The sequence below is a fragment of the Hylaeus volcanicus genome, chromosome 5, assembly GCF_026283585.1.
Source record: "Hylaeus volcanicus isolate JK05 chromosome 5, UHH_iyHylVolc1.0_haploid, whole genome shotgun sequence".
NCBI lineage: Eukaryota > Metazoa > Arthropoda > Insecta > Hymenoptera > Colletidae > Hylaeus > Hylaeus volcanicus.
Window position 1 is genome coordinate 18,769,085 of NC_071980.1, and position 15,695 is coordinate 18,784,779.

Consider the following 15,695-nt stretch of genomic DNA (forward strand, 5'->3'; position numbering starts at 1 on the left):
AGCACATTAAAGCACGTTAAAAAGGCATCCAGTAATACGAATTCAAGTGTCATTTTAATTGTCCGATCCTGGAATAACTTAATTAATGTCTGCATTATAATCCACGAGTCGGTCGACGATAAACGTCGACGCTCCGCGTTCAGACGGAAACGTAAACAAATAACACTGTTTCCTTGATATTTAATTTTCAGTTATTTTTTCCGCGTGTTTTTATCTACCTTTGCGTTTGCATGTGATACGTCGAGTTTATTTTGGCGTTGACCAACTCGCGGATCGTACTTTATACATTAATTCAATTATTTTGGGATCGCGTAATCGAAATAATAATTAATATTATGGTACCGAATCGATTCTCCAATGAAGTATCGGATTTATTTAAAAAAGATATTTTCTGAGGTTCGTTTTTCTATTGTTTCGAATATACTTTTATTGAAACTTCAGACCGACTCAACGGAGTAATTTTGTTATGGTTTTTAGAAATATCTCATTTTCATTATTCGTAAATTTTAGTTGCCCAAACAATGATTCCACGAGCCAATAAAAATAAATTACCTGCGCCCTAGTATAATTTTAAAATGGTGTCCATCTTGAAATACTTCATTGTACCACGAATACACAGTTGATTGTTTATTCGTTACTCGAGATCTCTATCTAGGCAATAATTCTACCCACCTTCGATATTAATGGTTCTACCACGTAGAAGGGCTCTGACCACCGAAGTTATGTTGCGCTGGGTTCGGTGGGCGTCAAGATGGATGACCATGCGGGGTGCCTAGATGGTCGAACCAATAACTCTGGTCGATTCTCGAAAGATTCTCTTACAAAACTGCTCGCGTACTTGTTTTTTTTTCTGTACGGTACTGATCACCTAGAAACCCTAGGAACGTGGAACAAGCCTGACCAAAAATTCTCATGGGGCTCAAAGCAGCTTCCGCGATCTCTATTCAAAGACCATTGTACGCAAACGTTGGTACGGGCCGATTCACCTAATTCAGCAGCCTTGAATCACTCTGCAACTGTTCTCGTCGAATGAAAGGATCGCTCGAAGGAAAATAGACACCATATCAAAAGAGACCTGTTACATGCATTAAGCCTGTGTGTTCTGAATCGTTAGGAGATAAATGAGTAATTATTTTCGGGGACTTTGAAAAAAATGAAAATCACTTTGGAGCAAATTGTTCTCTTCTTGTCGAACTACATACACCCAACCCTACTTTAATACAATTAATTTCTAAAAAAGAAACTAATAGAATACAAATAAAAAAGATCGACTTGAAAGGATTAGCATGTACCAAAAAATAATTTTGAAGTATGCCTGCATACACACACACCCTAAAGATACGAATCAGCCATCTTCTTCGTCGCGCTACGAAACTCTGCTCCAATTCAGTTTCGATGCAACGCCCCAACATTCGACTCTGTAATTGGAAAGAGTATATCGAACGCCGTGGAAAAAGTGTTACGGTACATTAGGCGCGAAGTTAACAGTTATCGAGATATTCGAAAAATAATGTGCCATTTACTCTGTCGGGCTGGGCGCTCCCCCCTCGGCCATTTCGCCCATCCAATCACGAGCTCCCGGGTTCAAATTTTGTCGCCACATTATTCTAGGAATATCTCTCCGTGTAACTGTTAACTTTAGACCCGCTGGACCTACGTGTTGGGTGAATCACCCTGAGCGTGCACGTAGGCCCGATCGGAGATAGGCAGAAATTTATTCTAATAATAGTACACGAATAGGAAGTCCCGCCCAAAGATTTATTCGCAGCTCGCATTCGATCGGACGGTTATTCGGATAATTTGATTGCAATCTCTGTCGAGCAACGAATGAAACGTTCATAAATGTAAGATTACTTGCTCCCGTTATAAACTACAAATTTTTAGTGCAGATATTCATCTTTGCGAGGGAGTGTTGGCATGTTGTATTCTGGCTCTCTAAAACCAACCCTTCTTTATTCTGTAGTTTTGTCTCCCAGTGACGCAGGTTTTTTTAAAATCTTTATGTTTATCTTCCATTAGATACCCAGAAGGAATATATGTAGGATTAATTACCCACCCACATGTACAAAGTACATACAGACTTTAATTCTTGTCCAAAATTGCGTACATTTCGTAAATTAATCGGACACTCGTTTGCGGATGAGAATTCGTCGAAATGGATGGATGATCGCGGGGAAGGTGATTCTCATACGATGGGGTCGGAGCGGGACTGATGTGAAAGCTAATGTTTATTGCTAGCGTCGCTGGTGATTTGGATTCCAACTAAAACCGTAGGTCTTCGGCTAATGACCATGGTAGCGGTGTCCATTAACGCGAACTGACAAACAGAACCGGTGGAACTTGACATGAACGCGTCGTAAATTCGTTGGGAATGCGGAGCAGGTTGCTCGGAAGCAGCTTCTCGTTCGGGAAATATCGAACGACGCCCGTGACGGGTTAGGTCTCGTGACGTAGGCCCCTGCCACAGGTGTCTCCTCACCGAACGACGCGTTAAACGCCAGCGACGAGTCGCTTTCCGGCCGCTTCTTCCATCGCGGCATCGGTGTAACGTTAAGCCGCGTTCTCACACATGTCGCGCCGCGAAACACGCTTCCCCGCGAGGTTTCGCAGAAAATTCGTTGCCCGTGACGCATTGTAACAGAAACGAAACAGGTAGCTGGGCAATAAATTAGGAGATTAGATAGTCATCTCGTTGGAAACGGTTTTCATTGTTGGATAAACGAACACACCTTTTGCGCCTTAAATAATGAACCGTAGGGGTGAGAGTCTTTAATCGAAAGTTAAGGAGTTAACGTATTAGGTGTAGAAATTCACTCTGGAACTTTATATTCAATCGTTTAGAAATTTTAGATTATAGATTTTGGGTAAAAATAATTTATTAGTCAGTTTATTTACATTACTTAACTTCTAGGTTCTCAACCTGAGTTTTATTATAACGAATCTTTATGTAGATTCATAGAAGTCTCAACCTGATGGACATTATTGATAATCATTAGGATAATCATTCATAGAAATTAATTCTCCGTCTTCAAATTTCATTATTTATAAATCTAGTTTAAACAGAAACATTGAACAAGTACTAAATACAAACTTAAACGTGGAGTGTTTTAAATTGCAGTACGTTTTCCATCGTTCGTAATGTCGTCCATTACTGGTTAATCGATTTCCCTTTTAGTGACGTTCTTCCGGTCCCCCGCGATGCACCCAGGTAATCCAAGCGCATTAGTAAAACATGGCAGAGATTCGTCGGAGGCTTTGCGTTTCCGCTGGTTCTCGTCGATGGCACGCGAGCAAGAAAGTAGTATCGAAAAGTAAACAAAACGCGGCGAGCGTATCGGCGTGGGTCGGTTATAGCGAGGGAAAACGTAAACTACGATGGGTCGATGGATGCAGGTAAGATTGCGGGAGGGGGCAGCGAAGGAAGAGGGTTAGGGGGAGCGAGAATGGATTTATAGAGAGACAAGCAGACGTAAATATAGACTCGTGCATAGGCAGCGGAAAGATAGGGGCCCGTGGGAAGGGGGAGATGCGCTCAGGTGAGAGACAAAGGTTGAAGGGAGAGGGGAAGAAGTAAGAAGAAGGTTGGAAGGAAGGGGAACAACGATCCCTCGATGAAGAACGATGAAGAAGGGGAACACCGAGTCGTGCCAGCTGGATAAGAGAGGGAAGAGGTCTTGTGATATCGGCGAGAAGTCAAACCGGTGACTTTACCGTTATGCGACCTAATGACGGGACACCGTCGAATGTCTGGTCCAGAGATGAACAAATACATACGTGGCTGGAGAAAAAGTTTCCAACTACGAATTAACATTAAAACTATCGACTTTCGACTCGTGCCTTTTGTGCAGACTACTTTGAAAATACGGAGTGGAGGGACGAATCAATTAATATTAGACGTATAATATATAAAACACTACGAATAATTCAATTTCTCTTCCCGAATACAACAATAGATGTTTCGTGAAATGAAACAATTGTATACGTTTGAAATGTATCATTTTACTTCGTGATTATTTATTTTGGAACTGCGTATACATGTGTTTCACTTCAGATTGTAAGTGGACAATCGTTTCCATGCATACCATACACAGTAAAATAGTTCAGAGCCTTTAATAATTGTAATTGACGTGGCAAAGTAATTTACAATTTTTTTCAAAGCTTCATTGAAAAATATAACAACTGGTAGTATCCACGCTCCCCAGACCCAACAATAAAGAGTCAAGAACACAAATGGTAGGGTGCAGGGATAGTTCAGTGGGGAAAAGCGAGAACTGCCATTTCGAGGGTTCCAAGTTCGAACCCCTGTGCCCTTTAGTTTTTCTTTAGACTCCTTACACAACTTTCATAATAATTTCTTCTATGAAATATCTAAACCAAGCGCTGCTCCAAAACGCCTCGACCCCAATTCGTTGAAATGTCAACATCAGAACATGTCAATATCAGAACGATCAAACCAGAATTAATCTCGAGCAATCCCAGAAAATAATTACCAGTCCAATCGAATAACCATCGCGAATAAATCACCCTGAATGCGTCGTCCTTACTCCGTCATCTATTATGCTGATAAAATTGTATCCATCTTCGGGTCTGGCCGTCGCAACGTCGCTCGTTTCGAATATGGATATTACCAAGACGTGTGACATTCGTCGAAACGATCGCAAAGCCATGGCACCCATCTGCTCCCTCGATCCACCTGGTCGCGGGGTCGCAGTGTGTTTCCCTCGCATCACGCGATCAGACGCTTCTGTGTAGTAAACATTTCCCCAGAAGGTGAGCCGTATTTTAAATATTCAAACCTACGAACGGTTGGCCGGAATTCATCGCTCTGACAGTTATCAGTCATCCAATGCAACGACCGTTCGTACGGTTCGTCGCAGATAACGGACATCGGGCTGCGAATATAGCGCAACTATATTGGTAATCAATTATCGCGAGACGTATACTCGATGTAGATAATCAATTATTAAATATCGAATATCGATTTGGTATTCCACTGGAGTGGAACGTAATTATATCATATTTCGATCTTTTCTCTTTATAATTAGAAAGATCAAATTTTGTTGATAACGTCACTTCAGTGATGGGGAAACGACACGGAACAATGAAAAATGTTCTCTTTGTTCTCGGCAGATTATATGTCAATTTTTCTTCGCTTTCTTTCTGTTGCCACTTCTACATATAATCGTTGAAACTCATCGTGATTTATCATTGATTATTTATCATTATTTATCATTGATTACGTTTCATTTTAAAACCTTATTGACACTAGGTTTGTGGCCATTTTTCCAATTCACAAGGAATATTAAAGAAAGCGTTCACATTTTTCGCCAACCACTCGTGCTAACTTTCATCCACATTACTTTAGGAAAACATATAAACATGATCAAAAAGTGATCAAAAAGAAAGCAATGCAACAAAGATACATCCAACTTCCGTAAACCTAGCGTTAAATGCCCATAGGTTAAATCATCTCAGAGTCTAATTTGTTCCATTCACATTTCTAACACACTTCCACCCACTCATGATCCTCATCGAGCCATCAATAATACTCTCTCAAAGATACCCTGAAAAATTACCCAAACTCTCCCTCCACATTTTCGTCACGCCTCCGCGAGGCACCGCTTTGAAGTTCAGCTCGCCAGGCGTTAAATTCCACCCGAAGCAACGTAAACAATGCCAAGATTGTTTCGCGAGCTAACTAATCCCCCTAACTGAAATTTCTTAAAAATACCCAAGCAGTCTCGCAATTAGCGCGGAGAGACTCTGGATCGGGGATGGGGCGAGGAAAAAAAAACATGGGAGGCGACGAAGCCAATAAAAGAGCCCCCTACGAGGGCAAGAAACGGGGATGCGTTTCTAACGAGGGCGTCTCGGCGTGTTTCAGCGGCGGCGCAGGGTCGCGTCGAGGAGACGCAGATGGACACGCACGAGGGGTCCACGGTGCAGCTGCAATGCCGTTTCTCCGCGCCCAGGGAGAACGTGACGTGCTTCTGGTTGACGCACACGAACGACAACCACGACAACGCGGCGGTGGACAATCGGGAGCTGTCGCCTCAGTACAAGGTGTTCATGAATCTCGAGGAGGGCCGTTACGATCTGCAGATACGCAATGTCTCGTACGAGCGGGACAACGGGAAGTACGAGTGCAGGGTGAAGGCGAACGGCGCTGGGATCGACCTGCACCGGAAGTTCATCACTCTGACGGTGCTCAGAGCGCCGGGCCCTCCGACGATCTCGCCGACCTCCGCGTCAGCCACCGAGGGCCAGAAGCTCGAGCTACAATGCAACACGAACGGCGGTAGCCCCGAGCCGGAAGTGAGGTGGTACCGCGGCAACGAGACCGGGATTCTCTACTCCGGCAAGACGTTGTTAGTAGAGCCGAAAAAGGAAGACGACAGGGCGACGTTTCGTTGCGTGGTGAGGAACCGAGCGATGCGCGACGGAGAGACCTTAAACGCGACGGTGACCCTCGACGTAAACTACTTCCCAAGGGTCACCGTCGGCCCGGAGAACCCGCTCAAGGTCGAGGTGAACGGAACGGCGAACCTCGAGTGCCAAGTGGACTCGAAACCGGCGGTTGGCATGGTGCGATGGTGGAGGGACGGTAGCTTCGTCGCCACCAGCTTTCAGCACACCATCAGGAGGGTAACCGTGCAGGATTCCGGCAAGTACACCTGCCAGGCGGACAACGGGTTGGGAAAGAGGGGCGAGAGTTCTCTTATACTGGACGTTCTTTATCCTCCCACGGTGTCGATCGAAGGCGACTCCCTGAGGATCGCAGAAGTCGAGGACACGGTCACCGTGCACTGCAATGTTACCGCTAATCCACCGCCATCGGTGATCGAGTGGCTGCGGGAAGGTCGACCTGATTTCAGACAGATCGGTTCGATTCTTCGATTGAGTCGGGTCACAGCTGATCACGCTGGAAACTACACTTGTAGAGCGGTGAACACGATATACCCTTCTGGTGGAGAGCGCAGGAATTATTCAGCTTCTGCTCGTCTGACTGTGCGTGTTAGACACAAACCAGGACCGGCAAGAGTGACACCGGATTCTCCAGTCGCTGTGGAGGGATCCAGGGTGATTCTCACCTGCATGGCTAGTCCGGCAGGATACCCTGAACCCAGGTACAAGTGGTGGAAGGAGGGGGAAGCTGGCACGATATCGATGACCTCGGAGAACACCGGGCCTAAGTACGAGATCGACTCCGTGCATCTTGGCAGCGAGGGGACCTACAAGTGCCATGCCACCAACGAGATCGGTAACGGAGAACCAGCATCCGTTAACTTGACCGTCCACCAGCCACCAAAGATACTCACCAAGCTGCAACCTCACGTTACTAGAAAGTGAGTACCTTTAAACATTCATCTCTGTACAAGAATTCTTTTTGGAAGGTTTTAAGGGCGTATTCCTTATTTTTGTTGGACCGATGTTCGTGAGTTTTTTTAGAGTTAGAGTATTTGATATAAACTTTCGGAATTTGGCAGGTTTATTCAAACATTTATGTAGAACAGTCCGTTAAATTTATAATAGCCTTGGCCAATTCGTTTGGAAGTTACTATAAAATGTCAAGTCGATTGATTTCAGTCATATGCTTCGAACTTCTTTTTAAAATCACTCGATTATTGATAACGCTTTTACTGTATGAATATACATATAGACATATGTATTTGACCCAGAAAAGAGAAGAACCCTTTTCATATATAATGGGAAATGTTCTAATTTTGCTTAAAAAATGTTTGACTCTCGTGAAAGAATCGAATGAAATATTTCCTCTTATTAATAAATGAATTAGAGAACACGTTAAATTCTGCACCAATTCGATGAACGTAATTGTTTACTCGGAGATTATATTTTATCATACTTGAGTTGAAAATTAGCACTACCTATCATTGAAGTTGTGTGTAAATGGTCATTTGTTAATAATGATGAGTATAATTAATTAATTATCTGTAATATTAATCGGCAGATCGAATTTAACCCGTGGCACGTAATTTGCGATCCATGGCCTCCACGATAAGTTACATATCAATTATTTATGCATTATAGAAAGTACCCAAATCACATGAGAATCGATTTCGCAGACTCGCTTCAAAATTCATATCCGAAACAGCTTCCCTCAACTAAAATGGACTCTTAAAGGCTACCATCGTAATATTTCTATCCTTTAGTTCTTAAAGCTCACGATTTCAAAACAACACTTTAAATTTCATGTCTAAAACCCCTTACTTCAATTAAAGTAGACACTCAAAGGCAACACCATTACAATGTTTCAACCCTTCTGCTTTAAAAGCTCACAATTTCGAAGCACACACTTCAAATTTCATGTCCAAAATTCCTTTTCCTCAACTAAAGTAGACACTCAAAGGCAACACCATTACAATGTTTCAACCCTTCTGCTCTAAAAGCTCACGATTTCGAAGGACCACTTCAAATTTTATATCCAAATTATTCCCTTTCCTCAACCAAGCCCCTGAAAGGCTACCACCCCAATGTTTCAACTCTTTCATCTCCTATCCATCCACCTCCGACCTCCTACTCATAAGGAAAAATTGCTAAAGAAAAACGTTGTTTTTGCAGAGTCGGCGAGTCGTCGTTCCAAATGTCCTGCGTGGCGCAGGGCAAGCCTCGTCCTAGCGTGCGCTGGCTGAAGGACGACCAGGAATTGACCGCAGACGAGCGTCTGTACCAAGTGACGAGCACCGCCTCCGAGGGTCACGGGAACGTGATCACCGTGAACTCGACGTTGAGCTTCCTCGGGCATGCCCGTCCCCAAACCGACGAGATCGTAGCCAGCGATCGGGGCAAGTACACCTGCGTGTTCGTGAACGAGGTGAAAAAGGTCGAGTCCACGATGATGCTGAAGGTGGAACACGAACCGATCGCCCTCCACCACCACGGGAAAGTAGCTTACAGTCTAAGGGAGACTGCCGAGGTGGCGTGCAAAGTCCAAGCCTGGCCTAAGCCCGAGTTCCAGTGGAGTTTCGGAACCAACGCAGCGAGTCTTCAGGGTTCCTCCAGCGACGGCCACTACGAGATCTCCACCACCAGCGACAACTACGACGTGTACACCTCTGTGCTCAGGATAACCAACATTCAAGAGCAGGATTACGGGGATTACAGTTGTCGAGCAGCAAACGCTCAAGGTAGCATCACCTCGACGATCAGACTCCAACCCAAAGGTCCACCAGAGAGGCCCATCAACATCTCCGCGATGGACGTCGGTCCTACCCACGTAGCCCTGTTCTGGGAACTAGGCTTCGACGGAGGCTTGCCCATCACCACTTACTTCGTGTCTTACAGACGCGTGCCAGGCAGCGACGAGATCGTTGCCCCGGAATGCGCAGCTCCTAGAACCCCTACCGATGAGTGGCTAGAGCTCGACTGCCGTCGATCCAACCCCTGCAACGTGACCGACCTGGAGCAGCATCAGACCTACACGTTCAAGGTGATGGTGTTCAACACGAATAACCACTCAGACTACTCCGACGAGGTGACAGCGACCACCGCCGTGGCGAAGATCCCTGCGCCTCTCAGGGTCAGCTACGATCCCGAGAGCGGCATGCTCGCCATCAGCGTGGGAGCCACGTGTCTATCGTTGGTCGCCTGGATCGAGAAGCTCGACACACCTTCCTCGACGGACGAGTCCCTGTGGAGAATCCTGGACGAGTGGCCCTTAGAGGTTCTAGGCAGCGCGCCTACCCAAAGGGAGGGAGTCTTAGACGATCCTGAAGCGCTCGACGCGGAACCCAGGCTCAGAGTCAAGCTGTGTCTGAAAGCTGACAAGACGAAGTGCGGCGAGTACGCAGAGGCTGAGAGTGAGTATTTGGTTTCGTTTCTCGTGAGACTAACGATGTCTTGGATGGGCAATTTCCAATGGATGCTGAACGATCCCCCCGTCTGATCCATTAGTTGGACCTTCGTACATCGCCCAGGCTGGAGCCCTGGCGACGCCCACCTTGATCGCCCTCGTGGTCAGCGGGGCCGTCTTCCTGCTCTTCGCCGCCCTCCTTTTGCTCTTTTGTCGGTGTCGACGAAAACACGCCACCAAGGCCAAGGACTACGAGATGGACTCGAACGCGTAAGTCTTTTCGACGAGGTGGCGAGTGGGACCCTAAAGGAAGCTGGCTAGAGAGTCTTTTAGGCTCTTAGTGGACAGAGATTTTATTCGATATTACCTTGGCTTTTTATTTTGATGTCAGTAGACTGTGGATTTTTATGGAAATTTAGATTTTTACAGATTTAGATACAGAATTGAGATTTAAGTGCAAGTACGTCTTATTTTTCAAATATGGTGCAACATGTAATTTATTGTTGCTATTTTATACAGTCAGTCCCATAAATATTCGTTACCTGTAGATCTATTGAAGAAATTTGTTTAAATTAAATGGTAAGTTTGATGTTGCCAAATGTACGTTTGTATAAATATGTTGATATACATATATAAATATACACATCTATATGCTTATTCATGTACATATTTATAATGAAAAATTCATTTGGTAATATGAAAACTATTATTTAACTTCTCTAATAGACATAGAGGGTAGGAATAGTTACGGAATTGACTGTACATATATCTTTCCATTCATGTACGTCCTCAAAGATTCTCTTATATTTATACTTGCCATAAATACGCATAAACATCCACAGTCTTACGTATTTTAAATATTTCACATACTTTATGTACTTATAAATTCATCAGTAATAACCCTCCCACTTGTAAACAGTACGCTACATTCCAAAAAATGATACAAATCGCAAATTACACCGTGAACATTAATCGGCCCTTATATTTGAAGTCCAGAGAGGCACCCATTAGTCAGCTTCCGAGGGCTTCCCGTCGCGCAGTGGCCACTCGATTCTCGTCGGCTATAGGAAACTGATTCTGACGTTCTTTGACTTTGACCAGGGTCCGACCGAGTCTAGTTGCGGGAAACGGTCAACAAAGTCAAGCACCGCCGCCCTACTACGCGGAGAACAAAGCTCTCGAGCACAGCTTGGATCACGCCTTGGCCATGGAGGACTCGAAGACGCCGGCGTACTCGCAGCCTGGATACGGATACCATCAACCGAATCACAATATCAACGGTAAGGACATTGTTGGGGATAATATCAATTATCGTCCCGATATAGTCTACGATGGACGAGTCGGGCAACTAGGACGATCCCTTTTTCCATCGCGGAAACAATGGCCGGGTAAAAAGTTGAACGTTTTAACGACGCCTAACTTTCTATGATTATACTTTTTCCGCGAGTGCAACCGGATAACGGCGAAGCGCGATGGCAATTTGCCATTTCTTTCTATGTTCAACAATAAAGAGACGTGGCCTAGTTGCGTGACTCGAGTCACGTATGGTCCGGATCATTCGCGTGGTAGTTACTGGGGGGAACGAGAAATTCGTGGGGTTGTTTACGTTTGGGACATGGACATTCCATGCCGAATCGATCACTTTTGCGGTGATAGAAGTTCTATACTTTGTTCATCGTGCCTATTTAGGGGGAGTTTAAGTCACCACTTTGGTGTATTGGAAATTGTTTGATACATATGGACCCGCTTCAAAGCTGGCAATTTTTGTAAAAATTGATTCTTTGCGAGGGAATTTTTATTTCGGAAACTGTTGAACGTGCAGCATTGATTTTATTTTCTGCAGTAGCCTGAGGAGTTGCTTTGTTTAACTTGCACATAATTTTCTCAATCGACAGATCGGATTTAAAAAATATTAATATTTTTAATATTCAAAGATACTTTCAAAACATAAAACGAACATGATATCGAAACCGCCCTGGGCCCGAAATTTTTTTAAACGATGTCAAAAACCATAAAGCGACAATTTACAATTATACTCGTCCCATTCTCACGTGGACAACAGCATATTTCAATTCGACCAAAATCCTTTTGGCATCAGCCACCCCAAGTGTGAATCGATTTGGCGCGTGCACGTCCGCGGAAAACAATTTCCCCGGGATTGTGTCGTTCGCATTTTTGTCCACGGTCCCTTGATTAACGAACGTCGCTTGTGGACAGGTGTGAACATGGGTTACATGGACAACAGCTACTCGAACTCGAATAACGGCGGCTCCGTGAACTCTCAGGACTCCATCTGGCAGATGAAGTCCGCCGCCGCGAACGGAGTCGGCCAGGCATACGACCTGGCTGGCTACGCAACCACCGAGTCGGATTACCCGACCCACCCTCATTACCTCCCTCAGCGGGAGGATTACCGGGAAAGCCATAATCTAAGTCGACAGCAGTTTTGCTCGGAACCATTCGCCACCGTCGTAAAGTCTCAAAAACACGTCGGTGAGTACTATTCTTTGGTTGAACTTTCTCGTTTCCGCGACCGTCTCTTCCCCCCTCGCTTTTTCCAATTCCACGTTTCACCATCCTACCGACCGCCACCTTTTCATCCCCTGACACGATCGACCCGCGCGTCCACCCGATGGACGTTCAATTCTATCTGTCGCGAGTTCTCTCAGCCAATTTAGTCATACGAAAGTTCGAATCGGGCCACTCTTACGGGGATGTCGACAACATCTTGACATGGGGCTGTTGATGGCCTTAATAAGTCGAGGGGCAGACGAATGTCTGGATGGAAGAGTCCTTGGAAAGTTAAGATTTTGTAGCTTCAATGTTAAGATTTCCACGAATCATTGCAATGTTTAGCTTGAAAGATATTAAGGGTAGAAATTAATTCAGTGCCTTTAGATTCGATCATATTATATGTAGTATCTCACCATACCAACGTAACATGTCAAATAAGAACAAGACTAGTGAAGTCCCGCGATGGTCCAGTGGGAAAGGCGGTTGACTGTGAATCCAGGAGCCTCGAGTTCGAATCCCTGTGGCTTTACCTTACTTTTCATAACGACTTCTACATACATATTATATATTACGATATACAGGGTGTCCCAAAACTCGGGGAGGAGCCGGAAATGGGGGGTAGCTGAGACGATTCTGAACAACAATTTCCTTTGCAAAAATGTCGGATGGGGCTTCGTTAAGGAGATATTAACCGAAAACCCCGACCAATCAGAGCGCGCGTAGACCGTTGGAGCGGTAGCGTAGGCTACGCGCTGGCGGCCGCGCTTGCACGCGAACAAGTGACTCGACGTGCATCGAAGGACATTGCCGCTGCCGCCTAGCGCGTAGCCTTCGCTACCGCGGCCGCTCCAACGGTCTACGCGCGCTCTGATTGGTCGGGGTTTTCGCTTAATATCTCCTTAACGAAGCCCCATCCGACATTTTTGCAAAGGAAATTGTTGTTCAGAATCGTCTCAGCTATCCCCCATTTCCGGCTCCTCCCCGAGTTTTGGGACACCCTGTATATTACCTATATCGTAAATATAATTATTATGATCCTACGTCATCCACCCCCAACCACCTCTCTCGTGGACATTCAATTCTATCTGTCGCGAGTTCTCTCAGCCAATTGAGTCGTAGTAAAGTTTAAATCGCTTCGAATCGAGAGACTCTTACGAACCGTCGAAAACATCTTGACAGGGGCTGTTAATGGTCTTAATAAATTGAGGAGAATCTCGACTGTCTGGAGGAATTCCATCGGGGATTCCGCAAATGATGAAGGGTGTATAAATGTATAGAAACCGGTTGGCTCTGAATCGAAGCGATTAAAGCGGAAATGAATTGTTGTTTAGTAATTACATTGTTCCCGGAGTTTCCCCGACGACACTCGACTGGATTCGATCGTTTCGCGCAGCCGTGATGCCTTTTGTTTTATTCTGCTTCGTTAGCGAATCGTTCGGAAAGATTGACATAAATTTTTAACTAGAGTCAACTTTTTGGATTAACAAAATCCATTAGCGGTGAAATGGAAGTTCTGAAAATGAAAATCCAAATGGTTGTTTGAGCACTATTTCGATCGGAGATGACCATGATTTTTATCTAAGAAAGATCCATTCTCTCGATCCATTTGTTCAAATGGTTTTTAGATTACTTTAAAATTTTTATTAATACCAAGTCTCGTTTAAAATATTTAAACAACTTTTGTTCCATTACCTCTTAGATAAGAATTAAAATGAAATTAAGTTGCAAATACCCCCTATGGAATATTTTCACTTTTCGTGGAGTATTCAAATGAAACTTTGGCCACCTCCAATTTTTGTTTTCTCGAAATTTTTCATCTTCTCGCCCATCGAGCTGCGAAGTAAAAAGTAAATTTATCACCTTTTTTTTAAAAAAAAAAAAAAAAAATTTAATTAAATATGTCTACCTTTTACTGAATCGTGACACTAGTATTAGAAATAAATTCCGTTGAATTCGTGGTTGCCGCGGGCAAGGCAGGTTAATTCGTCTTTACTCGTTTTTAATTACACGTGCAGCGGTGGAATGGGAGGGAGGAGGGACGCGTTTCTGGTCTGGAAACGACCCAGTTAACAGGTCAAATCATTCACAAGGCGGGGCACTTGAAATTTTCACCCTCCTTCTTGCACCTTACATTTTCATAAACTTGATACGAGAGAAGTATTAGCGGCGAGACCGCTTCAGACGTCCCTTTATAACTATAAATATAAATCGCAGCCAGGAAATTGAACAATAATTGTACGCGTGACCCGCGAGATTTGACCCTCGACACTCCACAGTCGCCGTCACGACGACACATGCAGTACGTGCCACAATGTGCTCAAGTTTTATTCGCGGCAACATAAATTGAATTGACGAAATAAATTAATAAAATTTAAATTATGAATAAACCGTGGGTTTTCTGCATTCGTGGCATGGGAACACATCCAGAATGTATGCATAATGGAATATAAAAAGCGGCTATAGGAATTGCAGCGATTTTAAAAAATCCAAAAGTGAGGGGAGAAAATGTGAAACAAATTTTTAAGCGCGATTTCGTATCGAAGAAAATTGAGTTTGCGAAATTCATCGAGCACACATGCGCACGTGTGATCGAGGCCCCATTCGGTTATCGCGTCTGTCCATTAATCGCTGTTTCTACTTGCGCTGGTGTTTCCAAACATTGACAGTGGCGCGATATCATCTGTTTTAACTACTTTTAACAAGTCGGATGATAGTAGATGGGTAACAGATAACAGCGTATCGCTATCGCTATTTACAAAACAGCAACAGAAGTAGAAATAACGAGTAATAGATGGACACGATGTCTATATCATACTGGACGATTCTTGGATATCGATTTACATGAAAACGATGCCTCGTGCTAACGCATTCCACCGCATCATGTTTTCCCCATTTATTTTACACGAAGAATTGCTCCCACTGGTTCGAATTATTTACCGTTGTGGAGGATCATTCCACGCGAAATTGGACACCTTGCGGAGTTACATTTCGCATTTCGCTGAAAATTTGATACTCGCTCAGCTTCTCGTGTAGGAGTTTTCAAAATTTGGACAGTTATCGAATTTATAGATTTTTGAATATTTTATTCGTGATATTTTAATGTTTTTGAATTTGTGCACATCCTCACACCTTTCCCCATATGTATATGTTACGGTGAATATGATAAATGCGGATTATGCATAATTCCCAGTTTATCACATTCACCGTAACATATATGTATATAATTCAACAGTCTCCTTAAAAATGCACAAGTTTCTCTACGATAAATGGACAGTAACATGATCCGGGATCGGATATCTCGATGAGACAATACTAATGCAACGATCAAGCTTTTTTTTATTATTACCGTTTTTGTTGTAAAACTGTTATC

General features: G+C 44.1%; 1 protein-coding gene across 2 annotated transcripts in view; it reads left to right on the forward strand.

Moving 5' to 3' along the window:
• LOC128876081 (hemicentin-1) overlaps nucleotides 1–15,695 on the forward strand; it is an 87,065-nt gene that overhangs the window by 65,240 nt on the left and 6,130 nt on the right. For both annotated transcript variants that reach the window (XM_054122159.1, XM_054122158.1), the window contains exons 2-6: nucleotides 5,885–7,346; nucleotides 8,581–9,818; nucleotides 9,913–10,081; nucleotides 10,913–11,091; nucleotides 12,029–12,304. In XM_054122159.1, coding sequence (XP_053978134.1) covers nucleotides 5,885–7,346; nucleotides 8,581–9,818; nucleotides 9,913–10,081; nucleotides 10,913–11,091; nucleotides 12,029–12,304 — 3,324 coding nt within the window. The remainder of the gene's footprint in view (nucleotides 1–5,884; nucleotides 7,347–8,580; nucleotides 9,819–9,912; nucleotides 10,082–10,912; nucleotides 11,092–12,028; nucleotides 12,305–15,695) is intronic.